The sequence below is a fragment of the Mirounga leonina genome, unplaced genomic scaffold, assembly GCF_011800145.1.
Source record: "Mirounga leonina isolate KUSES-001 unplaced genomic scaffold, KU_Mleo_1.0 Mir_153, whole genome shotgun sequence".
Taxonomy (NCBI): Eukaryota; Metazoa; Chordata; class Mammalia; order Carnivora; family Phocidae; genus Mirounga; species Mirounga leonina.
This window is the reverse complement of record NW_023270387.1, coordinates 38,993,218-39,015,956: the sequence shown is the minus strand read 5'-3', so window position 1 is coordinate 39,015,956 and position 22,739 is coordinate 38,993,218. Positions and strand designations below refer to the sequence as shown.

Below are 22,739 nucleotides of genomic sequence, written 5' to 3'. Positions count from 1 at the left end.
TAAATAAGACAAATACATCTATACTCTCGTTGTCTTGAAGAAACTTAAGATTTGGCAAATAGAGATAATGTACTTTACCAAGCAGCGGTCAGGCAGCGATGCATTGAGTTTCCTGAAAAGCTGATGGCAAAGGGAAAGAGACCTGACTGTGGTCAAGCTTCTTTATTCTGTACATCCACCTGCATGTATTTTTTTTTTTATTCTTATGTTAATCCCCATACATTACAACATTAGTTTTAGATGAAGTGTTCCATGATTCTTTGTTTGTGCACAACACCCAATGCTCCATGCAGAATGTGCCCTCCTCAATACCCACCACCAGGCTAACCCATCCTCCCACCCCCCTCCCCTCTAGAACCCTCTTTGTTTTTCAGAGTCCATCATCTCTCATTGTTCGTCTACCCCTCCGATTTCCCCCGCTTCATTCTTCCCCTCCCGCTACCTTCTTCTTCTTCTTCTTCTTTTTTTTTCTTAACATATATTGCATTATTTCTTTCAGAGGTACAGATCTGAGATTCAACAGTCTTGCACAATTCACAGCGCTTACCAGAGCACATACCCTCCCCAGTGTCTATCACCCAGTCACCCCATCCCTCCCACCCCACCCCCCACTCCAACAACACTCAGTTTGTTTCCTGAGATTAAGAATTCCTCATATCAGTGAGATCATATGATACATGTCTTTCTCTCTTTGACTTATTTCACTCAACATAATACCCTCCAGTTCCATCCACGTCGTTGCAAATGGCAAGATCTCATTCCTTTTGATGGCTGCATAATATTCCATTGTATATATATACCACATCTTCTTTATCCATTCATCTGTTGATGGACATCTTGGCTCTTTCCACAGTTTGGCTATTGTGGACATTGCTGCTATAAACATCGGGGTGCACGTACCCCTTCGGATCCCTACTTTTGTATCTTTGGGGTAAATACCCAGTAGTGCAATTGCTGGATCATATGGTAGCTCTATTTTCAACTTTTTGAGGAACCTCCATACAGTTTTCCAGAGTGGCTGCACCAGTTTGCATTCCCACCAACAGTGTAGGAGGGTTCCCCTTTCTCTGCATCCCCGCCAACATCTGTCGTTTCCTGACTTGTTAATTTTAGCCATTCTGACTGGTGTGAGATGGTATCTCATTGAGGTTTTGATTTGGATTTCCCTGATGCCGAGCGATATTGAGCACTTTTTCATGTGTCTGTTGGCCATTTGGATGTCTTCTTTGGAAAAATGTCTGTTCATGTCTTCTGCCCATTTCTTAATTGGATTCTTTGTTCTTTGGATGTTGAGTTTGATGAGTTCTTTATAGATTTTGGATACTAGCCCTTTATCTGATATGTCATTTGCAAATATCTTCTCCCATTCTGTCGGTTGTCTTTTGGTTTTGTTAACTGTTTCCTTTGCTTTGCAAAAGCTTTTTATCTTGATGAAGTCCCAATAGTTCATTTTTGCCCTTGCTTCCCTTGCCTTTGGCGATGTTTCTAGGAAGAAGTTGCTTCGGCTGAGGTCAAAGAGGTTGTTGCCTGTGTTCTCCTTTAGGATTTTGATGGACTCCTGTCTCACATTGAGGTCTTTCAACTATTTGGAGTCTATTTTTGTGTGTGGTGTAAGGAAGTGATCCAGTTTCACTCTTCTGCATGTGTCTATCCAATTTTCCCAACACCATTTGTTGAAGAGACTGTCTTTGTTCCATTGGACATTCTTTCCTGCTTTGTCAAAGATGAGTTGACCATAGAGTTGAGGGTCCATTTCTGGGCTCTCTATTCTGTTCCATTGATCTATGTGTCTGTTTTTGTGCCAGTACCATGCTGTCTTGATGATGACAGCTTTGTAATAGAGCTTGAAGTCCGGAATTGTGATGCCACCGGCTTTGCTTTTCTTTTTCAATATTCCTCTGGCTATGCGGGGTCTTTTCTGGTTCCATACAAATTTGAGGATGATTTGTTCCATTTCTTTGAAAAAAGTGGATGGTATTTTGATGGGGATTGCATTGAATGTGTAGATTGCTCTAGGTAGCATTGACATCTTCACAATATTTGTTCTTCCAGTCCATGAGCATGGAACGTTTTTCCATGTCTTTGTGTCTTCCTCAATTTCTTTCATGAGTATTTTATAGTTTTCTGAGTACAGATCCTTTGTCTCTTTGGTTAGACTTATTCCTAGGTATCTTATGGTTTTGGGTGCAATTGTAAATGGGATCGACTCCTTAATTTCTCTTTCTTCTGTCTTGTTGTAGGTGTATAGGAACGCCACTGACTTCTGTGCGTTGATTTTATATCCTGCCACTTTACTGAATTCCTGTATGAGTTCTAGCAGTTTTGGGGTGGAGTCTTTTGGGTTTTCCACATAGAGTATCATATCATCTGCAAAGAGTGAGAGTTTGACTTCTTCTTTGCCAATTTGGATGCCTTTGATTTCTTTTTGTTGTTTGATTGCTGTGGCTAGGACTTCCAATACTATGTTGAATAGCAGTGGTGATAGTGGACATCCCTGCCGCGTTCCTGACCTTAGGGGGAAAGCTCTCAGTTTTTCCCCATTGAGAATGATATTCGCTGTAGGTTTTTCATAGATGGCTTTTATGATATTGAGGTATGTACCCTCTATCCCTATACTCTGAAGAGTTTTGATCAAGAAAGGATGCTGTACTTTGTCAAAAGCTTTTTCTGCATCTATTGAGAGGATCATATGATTCTTGTTCTTTCCTTTGGTAATGTACTGTATCACATTGATTGATTTGCGGATGTTGAACCAACCTTGCAGCCCAGGGATAAATCCCACTTGGTCGTGGTGAATAATCCTTTTAATGTACTGTTGGATCCTACTGGCTAGTATTTTGGTGAGAATTTTTGCATCCATGTTCATCAGGGATATTGGTCTGTAATTCTCCTTTTTGATGGGGTCTTTGTCTGGTTTTGGGATCAAGGTAATGCTGGCCTCATAAAATGAGTTTGGAAGTTTTCCTTCCGTTTCTATTTTTTGGAACAGTTTCAGAAGAATAGGTATTAATTCTTCTTGAAATGTTTGGTAGAATTCCCCTGGGAAGCCATCTGGCCCTGGGCTTTTGTTTTTTGGGAGATTTTTGATGACTGCTTCAATTTCCTTAGTGGTTATAGGTCTGTTCAGGTGTTCTATTTCATCCTGGTTCAGTTTGGGTAGTTGATACATCTCTAGGAATGCATCCATCTCTTTCAGGTTATCTAATTTGCTGGCATAGAGTTGCTCATAATATGTTCTTATAATTGTTTGTATTTCTTTGGTGTTGGTTGTGATCTCTCCTCTTTCATTCATGATTTTGTTGATTTGGGTCATTTCTCTTCTCTTTTTGATAAGTCTGGCCAGGGGTTTATCAATCTTGTTAATTCTTTCAAAGAACCAGCTCCTAGTTTCGTTGATCTGTTCTACTGTTCTTTTAGTTTCTATTTCATTGATTTCTGCTCTGATCTTTATGATTTCTCTTCTCCTGCTGGGTTTAGGCTTTATTTGCTGTTCTTTCTCCAGCTCCTTTAGGTGTAGGGTTAGGTTGTGTACTTGAGACCTTTCTTGTTTCTTGAGAAAGGCTTGTATTGCTATATACTTTCCTCTTAGGACTGCCTTTGCTGCATCCCAAAGATTTTGAATAGTTGTGTTTTCATTTTCATTGGTTTCCATGAATTTTTTAAATTCTTCTTTAATTTCCTGGTTGACCCATTCATTCTTCAGTAGGATGCTCTTTAGCCTCCATGTATTTGAGTTCTTTCCGACTTTCCTCTTGGGATTGAGTTCTAGTTTCAAAGCATTGTGGTCTGAAAATAGGCAGGGAATGATCCCAATCTTTTGGTACCGGTTGAGACCTGATTTATGACCTAGGATGTGATCTATTCTGGAGAATGTTCCATGGGCACTAGAGAAGAATGTGTATTCCGTTGCTTTGGGGTGGAATGTTCTGAATATGTCTGTGAAGTCCATTTGGTCCAGTGTGTCATTTAAAGTCTTTATTTCCTTGTTGATCTTTTGCTTAGACGATCTGTCCATTTCAGTGAGGGGGATGTTAAAGTCCCCCACTATTATTGTATTGTTGTCGATGTGTTTCTTTGCTTTTGTTATTAATTGCCTTATATAATTGGCTGCTCCCATGTTAGGGGCATAGATATTTACAATTGTTAGATCTTCTTGTTGGATAGATCCTTTAAGTATGATATAGTGTCCTTCCTCATCTCTTATTACAGTCTTTGGTTTAAAATCTAATTTGTCTGATATAAGGATTGCCACCCCAGCTTTCTTTTGGTGTCCATTAGCATGGTAAATGGTTTTCCACCCCCTCACTTTCAATCTGGGGGTGTCTTTGGGTCTAAAATGAGTCTCTTGCAGACAGCATATCGATGGATCTTGTTTTTTAATCCAGTCTGTTAGCCTGTGTCTTTTGATTGGGGCATTTAGCCCATTTACATTCAAGGTAACTATTGAAAGATAGGAATTTAGTGCCATTGTATTGCCTGTAAGGTGACTGTTACCGTATATTGTCTGTATTCCTTTCTGGTCTATGTTGCTTTTAGGGTCTCTCTTTGCTTAGAGGACCCCTTTCAAGATTTCCTGTAGGGCTGGTTTTGTGTTTGCAAATTCCTTTAGTTTTTGTTTGTCCTGGAAGCTTTTTCTCTCTCCTTCAATTTTCAATGACAGCCTAGCTGGATAGAGTATTCTTGGCTGCATATTTTTCTCATTTAGTGCTCTGAATCTATCCTGCCAGTCCTTTCTGGCCTGCCAGGTCTCTGTGGATAGATCTGTTGCCAATCTAATGTTTCTACCCTTGTAGGTTACATATCTCTTCTCCCGAGCTGCTTTCAGGATTTTCTCTTTGTCTATGAGACTCGTAAGTTTTACTATTAGATGTTGGGGTGTTGACCTATTTTTATTGATTTTGAGAGGGGTTCTCTGTGCTTCCTGGATTTTCATGCCTGTTTCTTTCCCCAAATTAGGGAAGTTCTCTGCTCTCATTTGCTCCATTATACCTTCTGCCCCTCTCTCTCTTTCTTCTTCTTCTGGGATCCCAATTATTCTAATGTTGTTTCGTCTTATGGTATCGCTTATCTTTCGAATTCTGTCCTCGTGATCCAGTAGTTGTTTATCTCTCTTTTTCTCAGCTTCTTTATTTTCCATCATTTCATCTTCTATATTACTGATTCTCTCTTCTGCCTCATTTATTCTAGCAGTTAGTGCCCCCATTTTTGATTGCACCTCATTAATAGCCTTTTTGATTTCTACTTGGTTGGATTTTAGCTCTTTTACTTCTCCAGAAAGGGTTTCTCTAATAACTTCCATATTTTTTTCAAGCCCAGCTAGTATCTTTAAAGTGATGATTCTGAACTCTAGATCTGACATCGTACTAATGTCCGTATTGAGTAGGTCCCTGGCAGTCGGTACTGCCTCTTGTTCTTTTTGTTGAGGTGATTTTTTCCGTCTCGTCATTTTGTGCAGAGGAGAATAGATTAATGAGAGAACAAAATGCTAGCAGAGTAACCACGTCCCCAGAAAATATACTCTAAACAAATCAGAAAAGACCTTCTAGAAAGTGGTCGCTTTTCTGATGAGAGAGTTGTTGCTCTTCTTTTCTTCGATCTCCTGTTGGGTTTGTAGGTGTTGAGAATGGTTTGATCCCTATCCAGCTGAATTCCTGAGAGGAGACGAAATCCAGGTCTCCTACTCCTCCGCCATCTTGCTCCGCCCCCAAATAAATAAAATTTTTTATTTTAACACCCACATTCCAATTCCAGACATTCTGACTCTAATGAGCAACTGTGGTTGAGATCCCTGTCATGTTACTTCCGTCTGCGAAGAGCTGGTGCTATGGCTGTTAAAGTTAACCAGAAAGCCTTTAAAGCGACCCGGCCCTAACGCCGGGGTGGTGCACGCAAACAAAACGCTAAGGCAACAACCCATCCACCTGCATGTAATGTGCCTTAATATGTTTCTATCTGTCTGCTACCAGGTACCGGGGGTGGCCATATTTTCACACCACTGAACCAAAAACCAGGATGCATCCCCCTTCTCTGATGAAGTTCATCAGGTACTTGTCCATGTCTCATGTAGTCAAAAGAAACTCAAGCTGCATCTTTAAAAATCCTGAGGTTCAGTTTTCCCTGGATGCTACCTTTTAGCTGAGATACTTGAACTAAGGTGCTCAACCCCACCAACCCTCAGCATCCTTTAAAATGGAGATGAGGGGTCCCTGGGTGGCTCAGTCATTGGGTGTCTGCCCTCGGCTCAGGTCATGATCCCAGGGTCCTGAGATTGAACCCCACATTGGGCTCTCTGCTCAGCAGGGGGCCTGCTTCTCCCTCTCCCACTCCCCCTGCTTGTGTTCCTTCTCTTGCTGTGTCTCTCTCTGTCAAATGAATAAATAAAATCTTTAAAAAAAAATAAAATAAAATGGAGATGACACTTTCTTTTCTATTTTCAAAAAATATTTCTAGTCACAAATGAAAGAGTGTGATATATATAAACACCCTTTGAAAACTCTATAGCCATGTGCAAACACAATTAAGGGGCTGGCTCTCGATGGACCTGCCAGAAGTTGATTCCTCTCTTGTGTCCTTTTTTATTTTATTGTAATTGTAAACATTACTGTTTAAAAGGTTTAGGCAAGAAATATTTTCATGTCTTGTATGTTCGCACGAGTTTGTGTTTTCAAACCTAGAGATGTGATTCTGAAATCTCCTTCATCAGTAAGAGGCAAATCATGTGAGCAAACCAGTCTTTTGACAGAAGAGAGGTTCTTTCTAGTTTATGGTTTCTAAAAATAAGCTTTCCTAATTTGGCACAGCTGTTGGGAAGCAGAGCTGGGTTGTCAGTAGCCGAAAGTCCCCAAGTGCATGCTGCATGCACAGTATGGTCAAATGTTTGCGGAGCTACTGAGAAAATCCCTGGCATATGTGTTTTGTTCTAACAACTTAACACAGCGTGTTTTTTTTTTATTTTGTTTTTATAGAAATGTTCAGGTTCTCCTGGAGTCCTTTGAACTGTTGCCAGTTTATGATTTAAGCCTTTGACTTGGCCCTGAGGACAGAAGTTGAAAACCAAAGATGAATAGACATGTGGACTCTTACACATGAGAGTTGTCCAGTTAATATTTCAAGCCACCAAGGCCAGGCTAGCAGGAAGCATGTATTTTATTTTTGTTCTAAAACATTACATTTTGAGATATTTCCAGAAGGGCTTTTGTGAGAAATCAATCCATTGTATGTGGGCAGAGGGCTATCTCTCAATGAGCTCCTTACTTTTAATCCCTTGTTCCAGAGTGTCTTACTGATGTTGGTGGTATGAGAAGAAGAAGGAGCAGAAGATGAAAAAAGAGTTAGGAATTGTTTATTCTATTATATTTTATGAAGTGATTTTATGTGTTAGTATCTAATTTCCACATTTCTTCATAATACTTAAAACACCTCAGTGAGATCATTGATTTCATACATGAGGAAATGTAACTTCTTAAAAAAAAAAGATTTATTTTTATTTACTTTATTTAAGAGGGAGAGAGAGAGAGCAGGGGGAAGGGACAGAGAGAGAAAGGGAGAGAATCTCAAGCAGACTGGCTGCTGAGCTCAGAGCCTGATGCTGGGTTCGATCTCACAACCCTGAGATCATGACTAGAGCAGAAATCAAGAGTCGGACACTCAGGCGACTGAGCCACCCAGGCTCCCCACATAGCCTTTTTTAAAGACATAGTTTCCTATGCATCATATAACTTAAAACTTGAACTTCTGATTCAAAGTCTGACATTTTTTCTACCAAACAGTTGATTCTTTATCTGCATTCATTGCTCTACATGTGAAATACGGAGCTTACACTGTGAGTTAATCTATTTGCAAAAAAGCTTGAACCAGTGTCCTGTACAGTGGGGGTGCTATATTGAAATTTGATAAATAAATGAAATAACATTTTTGTCATGAGAAGAAAGAATGAAACATAGCTAATTGTTAATGTCCATCTCAAACATAGGGGGAAAATGTCCTCCAAGGTCCCAAGAAGAAAAATACTTTAATGTGTTAATGAATATTATTGGAAAAAACAACGCAAAATATAGTTTGTGTTATTGCTTAGAATCACACTGATTTTAAGAATGGATGATGCAGGGCACCTGGGTGGCTCAGTTGGTTAAGCCACTGCCTTCGGCTCAGGTCATGATCCTGGAGTCCCGGGATCGAGTCCCGCATCGGGCTCCCTGCTCAGCAGGGAGTCTGCTTCTCCCTCTGACCCTCCCGACCCTCCCCCCTCTCATGTGCTCTCTCTCAAATAAATAAATAAAATCTTAAAAAAAAAAAAAGAATGGATGATGCAGTTTTACAGAGCAGGTCGGAGAAGACTGCTCCGTATATCTCACTATGACATCTGTCAATGAACAAGCCCTTTCCCTTCTCAAAGACACATTGACAAGAAATTGGCAGAAACGACATAATTGAAATGTAATGACTGCACCCTTTCAATGGCTTCTCTCTTAGAAGGAAAAGGTTCTACCACTCTGATGGCACACAATATAATTTCAAAAGTCACAACCTGTTATGGGCTGAATTCTGCTCCCCCAACCCCATTCATATGTTGAAGTCCTAACCTCTAGTATCTCAGAATATAACTGTATTGAGAGATAGGGTCTTCAAAGCTAATTAAATTAAAACGGGGCCATTGAGATTGTCCCTAGTACAAACTGAATGGTGTCTTTATAAAAAGGGGAAATTTAGACTCAGATGCACATAAAGGAAAGACAGTGTGAAGATGGCCAACTACAATTGAGGGAGAAAGGCTTCAGAAGAAACCAGCTGTGCTGACACCTTGATCTTGGACTTCCCAGCTTCCAGACTGTGAGAAAAGAAAATGTATTGTGGAAGCCAGTCTGTGCTACTTTGTTGTAGCAGCTCTAGTAAACTGATACACTGTTTTGAGTCAGTGGCTCTCATGTGTGGCTGCATTTTAGAATTACTTTCCTCTTTTCAACAATTCCATGCTCAGGACACCATCCCAGAGTGGTGGGGTCAGAATTACTGGGGACGGGGCCTGGATGGCTGTGTTTTTCAAAACTTTGCAGGAGATTCTAGTAAAATTTAAGTTGAGGACCTTTCAGGGAGGGAAAACAAATCTTTCATCTACTGTCTGGGTGGCTGAAGCTCCTTATTCAGAGTAAAGGAAGATATCCCGCATGGGTCAGTAATGATCCAACCTGGCTGATCCTTAGAATCATCTGAGTATCTTTTTAAAATTTCACAGAAATTCTTTTTTTTTTTTTTTTTTTAAGATTTCATTTATTTGAGAGAGCGCAAGAGAGAAAAGGCACAAGCAGGGGGAGGGGCAGAGGGAGAGGGAGAAGCAGACTCCCCACTGACCAGGGAGCGGGAGGTGGGGCTTAATCCCCAAACCTGAGATCATGACCTGAGCTGAAGATAGACACTTAACTGACTGAGCCACCCAGGCATCCCAAAATTTCATAGAAATTCTGATCCATAAGTATGATTCGTAAGTTGGATCTCTGGGACAGGGGACAGGAATGTTTAAGTCTATCTGTGATTCTGATGATACTTCAGGTTGAGAATGGCCTCACATTTGTTTTTATGCATCCATGGGTGCAGTATGTGCATGTGTATGTACATATTATCTTCAACAAGGAAAATTACCTGTAATGCCACCAACTAGGAGCTCGTTCATACTTCTGGTCTGTGATTGTTTCCTCAGGTCTTTTTCCTTCAGTAGACATTTCAAGATGAGAGTGTTAAGGATACTGGGAATGACTTTCACAATTAGAGGTGGAATTTCACTGTTCAGTGTTTTGTAGTAATGACCCAAGGTTAATCAGTATTTTCTCTTTTTAAAACCTGCTGTTAGGGCAAAAGGTCTGATGCTAACAAATTGTGGGGTTCACAATTGAAGTGTAAATTGAACTTCTAATTCATTTGTTTGCTACCCATTCCTCCTTATGAATACACTAATCAGCCTCTTGGGGGAATTCACTTGTGTAGCCATATATACACAAGACATTTCATTGACCTGAAGTCACTGATCTCTAGCCCAACAAGTTAAGATCAGGCTAGAAGAAAAAAAACCCACGAAAAGTCAATGTTAAAATAATAACTGACATGTGTCAGGAATAATACTAAGTGCTTATATTCATAATTTTAAAACATCCCCGTGAGATGTGCCGCTATCTAGGCTTTACAGATGGGGAAAGTGAAGCCAGGTCATAGGTGTTGGGTAGCTCTCCCAGCGTCCCTGGGCCAGGAAGTGGCAGAATCATTTTGACTCCAGAGCCCATGCACTTAATAAGTTATTCTTCCCTACTGACCCTGACCTTACCTGGTGACTCCTGCCTGAGCCCTTTTCTAAAATTTTTTTAATACTCTTTCAGACCTAATTCTAGCAAGCTTGATTTTTGTTTCCTAACCAATATCAGGTTAGAACAAGCTTCCCGATCAAAATGCCAAAGCCAGAAATGATATTAGATATTAGATAGAAATAGATGTTTGTAGAGGCGGCACACAGGGCGAAGATGGCAGCGGAGTGACAGGACGCGGTGAGGGAGTTCGTGGCGGTGACTGGGGCCGAGGAGGACCAGGCCCGCTTCTTCCTCGAGTCGGCCGGCTGGGACCTGCAGATCGCCCTAGCGAACTTTTATGAGGATGGAGGGGACGAAGACATTGTGACCATTTCGCAGGCAACCCCCAATTCAGTGTCCAGAGGCACAGCCCCCAGCGATAATAGGGTGACATCCTTCAGAGACCTCATTCATGACCAAGATGAGGAGGAAGAGGAGGAAGAGGGCCAGAGGTTTTATGCCAGGGGCTCATAGAGAAGTGGACAGCATATTGTTGGCCCTCCCAAGAAGAAAAGTCCCAACGAGATGGTGGATGATCTCTTTAAAGGTGCCAAGGAACATGGAGCTGTAGCTGTGGAGCGAGTGACCAAGAGCCCTGGAGAAGCCAGTAAACCAAGACCGTTTGCAGGGGGTGGCTATCGTCTTGGGGCAGCACCGGAAGAAGAGTCTGCCTACGTGGCAGGAGAAAGGAGGCAGCATTCTGGCCAGGATGTTCATGTAGTGTTGAAGCTCTGGAAGAGTGGGTTCAGCCTGGACAATGGTGAACTCAGAAGCTACCAAGACGCATCCAATGCCCAGTTTCTGGAGTCGATTCGCAGAGGGGAGGTGCCAGCCGAGCTATGGAGGTTAGCTCACGGTGGGCAGGTGAATTTGGACATGGAAGACCATCGGGATGAGGATTTTGTGAAACCCAAGGGAGCCTTCAAAGCCTTCACTGGAGAGGGTCAGAAACTGGGCAGCATGGCCCCCCAGGTGTTGAATACCAGCTCTCCAGCGCAGCAGGCGGAAAACGAAGCCAAAGCCAGCTCTTCCGTCTCAATCGACGAGTCCCAGCCCACCACAAACATCCAGATTTGGCTCGCCGACGGCGGGAGGCTGGTGCAGAAGTTCAACCACAGCCACAGGATCAGCGACATCCGACTCTTCATCGTGGACGCCCGGCCGGCCATGGCTGCCACCAGCTTTGTCCTCATGACTACCTTCCCGAACAAAGAGCTGGCTGATGAGAGTTAGACCCTGAAGGAAGCCAACCTGCTCAACGCCGTCATCGTGCAGTGATTAACATAACCGCCCACCTGGCCGGCAGCCTCATCTCCCTCCTGCATCTCCCATGGCCAGCTGCCCCGTGGGCACCACCCCTCCCGCCCCCTCCCGCACACCCAGCAGTCCAGTGCCACGTCTCCTCCATAGCTCTGGGTTCTTAGATCTTGGTTGGACATTTGTTTTCTCCTTAGTTGCATTTCCTGGGTTTTTGTGACGATCAATGGACTTTAAAGAAAAAAATAAAAATAACCAAAAAAAAAAAAAAAAGAAATAGATGTTTGTAGGGTAATTGGTCCCTTTTCACAGTTCTCTTGTTTTCACTTACAAAAAAGTAATACACTATGATTTCCCTGACTATAGTGGGTTTTGTAATAATCTTCTCATGTATAACATTATAAAAGATAGCTACATGTCCATCAACAGTATTCATAATCTCATCCCGACACAAAAGCTATTTTTCTTTTGCCTCCTATATTCTCGTCTTCGACCTCCTGGCATTTTTGTATCATTGCAGATTAGCATATATACTTCTCCTATTTAGTTTTTTACATAGTTCCAAGTAGTTCTAGGTAGTCATCAAAGTAAATATCTGCACATGGTCCCTTGAGCTGATAGATCTGGATTTACAGTCTCATGCCTTGGCACCGTCCATGCTTTCTCTTTTTTTTTTTTTTTTTAAGATTTTTTATTTATTTATTTGACAGAGAGAGACACAGCGAGAGAGGGAACACAAGCAGGGGGAGTGGGAGAGGGAGAAGCAGGCTTCCCGCTGAGCAGGGAGCCCGATGCAGGGCTCTATCCCAGGACCCTGGGACCATGACCTGAGCCGAAGGCAGATGCTTAACGACTGAGCCACCCAGGCGCCCCATGCTTTCTGTCTCTTAAAGTCACCTAGATTGCAAGCCTTCCGAAGTGGATTACGCTTACTCTAAAATTCTTCTCTCAATCTGCAGAGCTTGTCATACTGAAAAACAAATCTGTTTTAATGCTCTATGTGTATATGAATATACAACTATAGGCAGTGGTTTCAAGCATGTATTTCAGAATTACGCAGATTTGGACTAATATCCTTGCTCCTCTATTGTTCACTCCCCGAGTCACTACAGGGGAAGCTACTTAACCTTTTTGAATCCCAGTTTTCTTTTCTCCAAAGTGGGGACAAGAATACCTACTTGGGGGCGTCTGGGTGGCTCAGTTGGTTAAGCGACTGCCTTCGGCCCAGGTCATGATCCTGGAGTCCCAGGATCAAGTCCCGCATCTCCCTGCTCAGCGGGGAGTCTGCTTCTCCTTCTGACCCTCCCCCCTCTCACGCTCTCTGTCTCTCATTGTCTCTCTCGCAAATAAATAAAATCTTAAAAAAAAAAAGAATACCTACTTGGAGGAAGAGATTAGATGGCAAAGTAAAGGTGGTGCCAGCCCGACCCACTAAATACCCAGGAACAGCTCAGCAGCGTTGTAATGCAAGTTTGATTTACCGCAATCTAAAATACAGTCATTGGGGGCGCCTGGGTGGCTCAGTCGGTTAAGCGCCTGCCTTCGTCTCAGGTCATGATCCCAGGGTCCTGGGATCGAGCCCCGCATTGGGCTCCTTGCTCAGCAGGGAAGCCTGCTTCTCCCTCTCCCACTCTCCCTGCTTGTGTTCCCTCTCTCACTGTCTCTCTCTCTGTGTCAAATAAATAAATAAAATCTTTAAAAATAAATAAATAAATAAAATAAAATAAAATAAAATACAGTCATTGTATGAAGCAAGGTAACACATGTATGTGAGAGTCTTACAATGAGTCTGGTCCTACTTGGAAAGTGACCGAAGCACTCTTCTTTCGGTGAATCTGGGTGAGGTTTCCCTGTGTATGTTACCCGAACACGTGTGTTCGTGTCAGTGTGTCCATCTACTGCCGTGAGCCAGGACCACTAGTCAGGGATGTGGAAATGTTTCTGGAGGAAAAGTGGAAAGAAAAGAACCAGAATGGCTTCTTTCATCCAAGGCTAATCCCGTGAGCATCGGAGGGGAGGATATGCAGGCCTACCTAGAGTAGTTTTACGTTTGCTGAAGGGTGGATACGTTATAAAATCTTGCAGACACAGTGACTGGAAGGCAGGATTCAGAAATAGGTTCACATCAACTTGAAGCTGTAGAAGTTCATTCTAGAGTTGGGGGGAGGGCTTGTGGAAGGGGGTCCAATGAAGGCATTCTGGGACCACATGGCCCGGGTTCGACTCCTGGGTCAGCCCCTTAGTTGCATGACCTTGGACAAGTCCGTTTGCTTTCCTGCGGCCAATTCCTTTAAATGTAAAGTGGGGATAAAAATAGCACTTACCTTCTAGGGTTGTTGTGAAGATTAAGTAAATTAATTTACCAAACTGCTTAGGACAATATATGGCAAAAAAAAAAAAAAAAGCATTCAGTATATGTTAGCTGTTATCATCTACCTACCTTCAGAGGGCCTTGAACGGTCGCTTTTGCTGTTGCCAAGATTTTTTCTTTTCCTCTCTTTTTCTTTTTTTTCATGATTGCACCTGGATTTATGTGCATTTTTATTTAAGAGGTTTCTGATTTTCCGGGGGCAGATAAATTTATGACATTATGAATGATAAGTCCTGAGCCTGTTCTGTTATTAAATTACAGTTGTGGGCACAGTTACTTTATATATTAGGAATTGTTTATCATCCTTACCGATCTTTAAGAGGCAAAATCTGTACTCTGATAGGCCTGGGTAGCAAGGAACACATTTGTAGGCAGGATAAAAATTTAAACAGTCCCCACACTTCTGAGATTAGAATACCAACTAGTTCTTAGCAAAGGTGTTTGCTCTGGATTCCAATTGCATTTCTTGTGTTCTGTGATGAATTCATCTAACCACAGCTGGAGTTTGGGGCAGGTCTGTCCCTCCACCTTCATTAATTTCTTGTCCTTGCTGCCTGCTGAAAGTGTGTTGGCAGAACACGACTGTGCTTTCACGCTTCCTTTCTCTCTGCTCTTTTGCATTCAGAGTCTCAGGGATTCGACTTGTCACTAAGCCCAGTGTAGAGCCACTGATCTCTGAATTCTGCTAAGTTTTTCATGCTGTTACTCCAGAATGTACTACAAGGCTCACAGACGTTGCTACCCAGGCAGTTCCCAGGGGCAGCGTGGAGTTGCTCAGGAGCCAGCCTCTGTCTTGAATCTGGAAATGTGTGTGGCTGGCTGGCACACTGGCGCCGGGCCCACTCAGGTCACCTGTTCAGCGAGGAGTACAAGATTCTATTCGGCCAACATGTACTGGGATTTTTACACTGGGTGGGACTTAATGCTAGGCAGTTTTACATGCCTCCTCGTTTATCCTTGCAACATCCTGGTCCCTGTTTTGCAGATTGTTGAGGCTGCCTGAGGGAGACCCACCGTCTCAGCCTGAGTTTTGAACAATCTAAGAAAGAAAGCAAAAGAGCAAACATGGAGGCCAAAACATCAGCTTCATTGTGAAGAAGGGAAGTTGGCAGGTGTAAGACAGTGTCAGAGCCAAATGAGCTTGCAAAGGTTGAATCCCAAATTAGGCAGATGTACACACCAGTTACAACATCAGTGGGAGCCTCCTCACCTGCTCCCAGACCCCAGCTGTATCTGAACTCTGGGTCGGGCCGTCAAAATGGGCTTCCCTGTGGGCAGCTTATTCCCAAGAGGAAGAAGTATGGAGCTGAATGGAGCTTGCCTAGTTATTCTCCCCATATGTACTAAGCCAGTAAATCACCCCTCCTGGAGCTGAATGGAATGAGTCAAGTGTTGGAGAGAGGCCAGGAGTTTGTTTACGGAAAATATGTCTTTATGAAAAGCAGTGTGGAGGAAAGTTCAGATGAGGAAACGGGAGCACGGAGAAACCCAGTAACTTGCAAAAATCTTTAACAGCTCCATAGCAGTGGAGCTGAAATTTGAATATCGTTTTTGCACTCTTCCACAGTAGACTGAGTGAGAGCTTTTCTCCAAATGAAAAATTAGAATGTTGACCGACGAAAGAGCCGTGAAAGGTCATTTATCTTCTAGAATCCAAAACAAGATTTTACATAAACTATCCAAGAATGATAGGCAGGTTTTTTTCTCCCCTAGTTTTGCTAAAACCTCTGTACTTTTGTTAACTCTCTGTTGAAAGTTCTAGTGGCCTTGTCTTTCACGGTATGGGTCACTTTCTTCTCATGAAGATATCCTGGCCACTGGACTTCTTCCTCCTAAAACTGACTCTGACCTGGTGGGACACCAGAGTCCGTGTCCTGATAAACTTGCTTTCAGACCACTGACTTTGGAAACCAGCTTCCTTCCCCATGCTAGGGGCTGCGAGAACTCTCTGCATAATTCCTACCTGCCCTGATGTACTCAGCATTGGTGGGCCAGCTGAGGGCCTGCTAACCTTCTTGAGGGCTTGGGTTTGTTTGTTTGTTTGTTTGTTTGTGGGGATTTTTGTTTTTTGTTTTTGTTCATGGGTTTTTTTGTGTTTTTTGTTTGTTTTGTTTTTTTTTTTTTTTTGCGAGAGAGAGAGGGTGTGCATGTGCATGGGGCGGGGGTGGAGGGAGAGAGAGAATCTTAAGCAGACTCCATACCCAGTGTGGAGCCCGACGTGGGGCCCCATCTCATGACCCTGAGATCATGACCTGAGCCGAAATCAAGAGTTGGATGCTTAACTGACTGAGCCACCCAGGTGTCCCTTGAGGCCTTGTTTTTAAAACAAACTCCTTCTTCAAAGTGTTTAATATTTAAAAATTTTAACTGCATTTTTAAACTTTTGGAATTGGATGGCTCAATGGCATTTTCTTTAAGGACAGCTTACATAGCTTTCTGCAGGCTTGGAACCCTGCTCTCAAATTGTATTCATATTCAGAGTTTGGCTTCCTTGTGGCTGTGTGTGTGTTTGGGAGAGTGTGTGTGTGTATGGAGGGATTTATGGGTGCAGTCCTGCTAGGCGACTTCCTGGAAGATCGTTCTGAATGAGCTACATAGAGGTCCTGAAGGAGACATACTGTCACAGCCTCTGGTTCCCATACAGGCTTTATGAACCATACACGGCTGGAAATAATTAGCAACTGCAAGATTTGGAAAGTAAGGAGGAAAGAGGTAAATCTTGTACCCAGAGTCAGACACGGGAATTTGGAGTGGTGTCTTCTTCCTGTGAATCAGACGTTGTATTCCAGAAGCCATGAGATCCCGAACTCTACTTACCTTTTAGGTGATGATTTTAGGAACCAAAAATATCCTTTGCCTTTGTGGTTCTGATAAACTGATAATACACGTTTTATAGCTTATGTACTTGAAATATTTATTAACGAGATAGGTTTACATTGTTTAGAAATGGGTCCTTCAGTATGGCCCATTTTAGTTGTAATATCGAAAATCCTCTAAACTTGGGCTTCCTCAAGAAGCCAAGAAGTTTTAAAATAGAATCCCAATCCCTGCTGGTCAGTATCTTGAAATTTACCCTGCAAATAGTTTTCTCAGCAATTGTAGAACAGCTTTTATTTAAAATTCTGCTGAGTACTTTGTTTCCTACTTTTTCTCTTTCCTGTCCTCATGGGTGAAACCCCAGTGGATAAGCGGGAAGGTTTAAGTGGTTCTGAAAGAGACCTTGTCAGCACTGGCCTGTCAGGAAGCTTGAGGGACTTAGAAAAGAGAGTTGCCCCCCTAATGTGGTGAAGAAGTGTTTCCTATTTATGGCCAGGTTCATTGTCCCGGTCACTCTGGGGGAGCTTGTCCTAAGCCATTTAATTCGGGTTGGGAGGCTGGTGAACGTTCAGCACAGCGTCGTGGATAAGGTTGTAACCAGTCTTCCATAACACGTCCTGCCTCTGATTCCCTTGAGCTAGCGTTATTCTCTGGACTGTCAAACTAGCACCTTTGGATATGTCTGTGACCTTGAAAATTAGAATAATTAAGTTTCCTCTGGCACAGCGGGACTTGATATGCGTAATTAACAGCAGCCTGCAGTCCCTGGAGACCAAATTTATGAACGACATTAAAGGAGGAAGAAGCAAAACTTTTTGAATGAGGGGAAGTGAACATTAGTTATGTTAGCACGGCAGTATTTGGATGTTACTCACATGCACGTAGATGTTTCTCTGAAATTTAGTAATGCATTTTCCCTTTGTTTTTCTTGGTAGCGCACATCATATGAAAGAGGGAAAGTGAATAACTGGCAACCGAATTAAAGAACAGAGGCAGGATCTGAAGAACTATAGGGGAGAAAAAAAGTTAGTTGCAGGCTACATTAACTTTTTTGCAACAAAAACAATTTTTAGACCATGGTCATTGTGTGTTTGCCTTTTATGTTCCTCACCTGGGACCGTGCCTAGCAGGAACTGGTCACAAGTACATGCCTAAGAAATGTGCAACAAATATTTTTGAGTGTATCTTTTTTTTTTAAGATTTTTTTATTTATTAGAGAGAGAGTGAGTGAGAGAAAGAGCATGAGGCGCGGGGTGGGGGGCAGAGGGAGAGGAAGAAGCAGACTCCCCACGGAGCAGAGAGCCTGAGGTGGGACTCGATCCCAGCACCCTGAGATCATGACCTAAGCTGAAGGCAGATGCTTAACCGACTGAGCCACCCAGGCACCCCCATTGAGTGTATCTCTTTTTAAATACGTTTTTAAACAACTCTGATTTTTTTATAGCACTGTTTTCTCTAAAATTTTCTTAAATTATACATAGATAGGTAAACTGACATATAGGGAGAGGGAGACAGAGGGAGAGAGGCAGGAAGGGAGGGAGGAAGGGCAGGAGAGAAAGAAGTAGGACAACCTATTCTTTTAACCTATTGGTGGCTCTGAGTATGAGTGTTTGCTTTCAGCCAATGGGAGTTAAAAGATCAGACAGTAGCTACACTCGCAGCCAACGGACATTAGCATTCCATCTATAAAGTCTGTCTGCTGATGAGCCCTTGTAATGATGTGTTCTTCTGCTGGATTCGTTCTATTCTTTATTAAATGTTGGAACTAATGCCAAAATGTATGCAAGTGACAGTGCCTGACTGTTCATGAAGATAAAGAATATCCATCTGACATGAGAAACCTGGGTTTTATAGTGACCTCAGACACCTGCAAGTAAGTGATCCAGGCATGCAGTAGTAGGACTGACAGACAATTAGAGATTACTAGAAGTCTTTTGCCATTATGAAAAGCATTATAAACACCTTTGCCACTGAGGAGGGTTTGAACAGTAACTTAGGAGTGGTAGCTGGGAAAGAATATGGCAGAGAAGAGATTTTCTAGAAAGCATGGAAGGATTGCTCAAGTACTGTGATGGGAACACATATCCACAGGGACAGTGCTCTAATGACCTTGTATACCGTGATTCAGCAAGTGCTAAAGGGAACAAGGACGTATTAATTTTTTGGTAGAAATGATGAAAAGGAGGGCAGGAGGATTAACTGTCTGTAAATATCCATCATGGCAACCTAAATCGATAATCCCTATTTTTTTTTATTCTTATGTTAATCCCCATACATTACATCATTAGTTTTAGATGAAGTGTTCCATGATTCATTGTTTGTGCATAACACCTAGTGCTCCATGCAGAATGTGCCCTCCTCAATACCCACCACCAGGTTAACCCATCCTCCCACCCCCCTCCCTCTAGAACCCTGTTGGTTTTTCAGAGTCCATCGTCTCTCATGGTTCGTCTACCTCTCCGATTTCCCCCACTTCATTCTTCCCCTCCTGCTACCTTCTTCTTCTTTTTTTTTTTTCTTAACATATATTGCATTATTTGTTTCAGAGGTACAGATCTGAGATTCAACAGTCTTGCACAATTCACAGGGCTTCCGAGAGCACATAACCTCCCCAGTGTCTATCACCCAGTCACCCCATCCCACCCACCCCACCCCCCACTCCAGCAACCCTCAGTTTGTTTCCTGCAATTAAGAATTCCTCATATCAGTAAGATCATATGATACATGTCTTTCTCTGTCTGACTTATTTCACTCAACATAATACCCTCCAGTTCTATCCACATTGTTGCAAATGGCAAGATCTCATTCCTTTTGATGGCTGCATAATATTCCATTGTATATATATACCACTCCTTCTTTATCCATTCATCTATCGATGGACATCTTGGCTCTTTCCACAGTTCGGCTATTGTGGACATTGCTGCTATAAACATCGGGGTACACGTACCCCTTCGGATCCCTACTTTTGTATCTTTGGGGTAAATACCCAGTAGTGCAATTGCGGGGTCGTATGGTAGCTCTATTTTCAACTTTTTGAGGAACCTCCATACAGTTTTCCAGAGTGGCTGCACCAGCTTGCATTCCCACCAACAGTGTAGGAGGGTTCCCCTTTCTCCGCATCCCCGCCAACATCTGTCGTTTCCTGACTTATTAATTTTAGCTATTCTGACTGGTGTGAGGTGGTATCTCATTGAGGTTTTGATTTGGATTTCCCTGATGCTGAGCGATATTGAGCACTTTTTCATATGTCTGTTGGCCATTTGGATGTCTTCTTTGGAAAAATGTCTGTTCATGTCTTCTGCCCATTTCTTGATGGGATTCTTTGTTCTTTGGGTGTTGAGTTTGATGAGTTCTTTATAGATTTTGGATACTAGCCCTTTATCTGATATGTCATTTGCAAATATCTTCTCCCATTCTGTCAGTTGTCTTTTGGTTTTGTTGACTGTTTCCTTTGCTTTGCAAAAGCTTTTTATCTTGATGAAGTCCCAATTGTTCATTTTTGCCCTTGCTTCCCTTGCCTTTGGCGATGTTTCTAGGAAGAAGTTGCTTCGGCTGAGGTCAAAGAGGTTGTTGCCTGTGTTCTCCTTTAGGATTTTGATGGACTCCTGTCTCACATTGAGGTCTTTCAACTATTTGGAGTCTATTTTTGTGTGTGGTGTAAGGAAGTGATCCAGTTTCACTCTTCTGCATGTGTCTATCCAATTTTCCCAACACCATTTGTTGAAGAGACTGTCTTTGTTCCATTGGACATTCTTTCCTGCTTTGTCGAAGATTAGTTGACCATAGAGTTGAGGGTCCATTTCTGGGCTCTCTATTCTGTTCCATTGATCGATGTGTCTGTTTTTGTGCCAGTACCATGGTGTCTTGATGATGACAGCTTTGTAATAGAGCTTGAAGTCCGGAATTGTGATGCCACCGGCTTTGCTTTTCTTTTTCAATATTCCTCTGGCTATGCGGGGTCTTTTCTGGTTCCATACAAATTTGAGGATGATTTGTTCCATTTCTTTGAAAAAAGTGGATGGTATTTTGATGGGGATTGCATTGAATGTGTAGATTGCTCTAGGTAGCATTGACATCTTCACAATATTTGGTCTTCCGATACATGAGCATGGCACGTTTTTCCATTTCTTTGTGTCTTCCTCAATTTCTTTCATAAGTATTTTATAGTTTTCTGAGTACAGATCCTTCGTCTCTTTGGTTAGATTTATTCCTAGTTATCTTATGGTTTTGGGTGCAATTGTAAATGGGATCGACTCCTTAATTTCTCTTTCTTCTGTCTTGTTGTTGGTGTATAGGAATGCCACTGACTTCTGTGCATTGATTTTATATCCTGCCACTTTACTGAATTCCTGTATGAGTTCTAGCAGTTTTGGGGTGGAGTCTTTTGGGTTTTCCACATAAAGTATCATATCATCTGCAAAGAGTGAGAGTTTGACTTCTTCTTTGCCAATTTGGATGCCTTTGATTTCTTTTTGTTGTCTGATTGCTGTGGCTAGGACTTCCAATACTATGTTGAATACCAGTGGTGATAGTGGACATCCCTGCCGCGTTCCTGACCTTAGGGGGAAAGCTCTCAGCTTTTCCCCATTGAGAATGATATTCGCTGTAGGTTTTTCATAGATGGCTTTTATGATATTGAGGTATGTACCCTCTATCCCTATACTCTGAAGAGTTTTGATCAAGAAAGGATGCTGTACTTTGTCAAAAGCTTTTTCTGCATCTATTGAGAGGATCATATGATTCTTGTTCTTTCCTTTGGTAATGTACTGTATCACATTGATTGATTTGCGGATGTTGAACCAACCTTGCAGCCCAGGGATAAATCCCACTTGGTCGTGGTGAATAATCCTTTTAATGTACTGTTGGATCCTATTGGCTAGTATTTTGGTGAGAATTTTTGCATCCATGTTCATCAGGGATATTGGTCTGTAATTCTCCTTTTTCATGGGGTCTTTATCTGGTTTTGGGATCAAGGTAATGCTGGCCTCATAAAATGAGTTTGGAAGTTTTCCTTCCGTTTCTATTTTTTGGAACAGTTTCAGAAGAATAGGTATTAATTCTTCTTAAAATGTTTGGTAGAATTCCCCTGGGAAGCCATCTGGCCCTGGGCTTTTGTTTTTTGGGAGATTTTTGATGACTGCTTCAATTTCCTTAGTGGTTATAGGTCTGTTCAGGTGTTCTATTTCATCCTGGTTCAGTTTGGGTAGTTGATACATCTCTAGGAATGCATCCATCTCTTTCAGGTTATCTAATTTGCTGGCATAGAGTTGCTCATAATATGTTCTTATAATTGTTTGTATTTCTTTGGTGTTGGTTGTGATCTCTCCTCTTTCATTCATGATTTTGTTGATTTGGGTCATTTCTCTTCTCTTTTTGATAAGTCTGGCCAGGGGTTTATCAATCTTGTTAATTCTTTCAAAGAACCAGCTCCTAGTTTCGTTGATCTGCTCTACTGTTCTTTTAGTTTCTATTTCATTGATTTCTGCTCTGATCTTTATGATTTCTCTTCTCCTGCTGGGTTTAGGCTTTATTTGCTGTTCTTTCTCCAGCTCCTTTAGGTGTAGGGTTAGGTTGTGTACTTGAGACCTTTCTTGTTTCTTGAGAAAGGCTTGTATTGCTATATACTTTCCTCTTAGGACTGCCTTTGCTGCATCCCAAAGATTTTGAATAGTTGTGTTTTCATTTTCATTGGTTTCCATGAATTTTTTAAATTCTTCTTTAATTTCCTGGTTGACCCATTCATTCTTCAGTAGGATGCTCTTTAGCCTCCATGTATTTGAGTTCTTTCCGACTTTCCTCTTGGGATTGAGTTCTAGTTTCAAAGCATTGTGGTCTGAAAATAGGCAGGGAATGATCCCAATCTTTTGGTACCAGTTGAGACCTGATCTATGACCTAGGATGTGATCTATTCTGGAGAATGTTCCATGGGCACTAGAGAAGAATGTGTATTCCGTTGCTTTGGG

General features: G+C 42.2%; 2 protein-coding genes across 2 annotated transcripts in view; both read left to right on the top strand.

The window, feature by feature from the left end:
* FAT3 (FAT atypical cadherin 3) overlaps positions 1–22,739 on the top strand; it is a 524,400-nt gene that overhangs the window by 78,659 nt on the left and 423,002 nt on the right.
* LOC118013453 (NSFL1 cofactor p47-like) lies at positions 10,506–11,618 on the top strand. The gene is given in 1 exon segment (XM_035009401.1): positions 10,506–11,618. A coding segment is annotated over 1 exon segment (1,059 nt). The 3' UTR covers positions 11,565–11,618.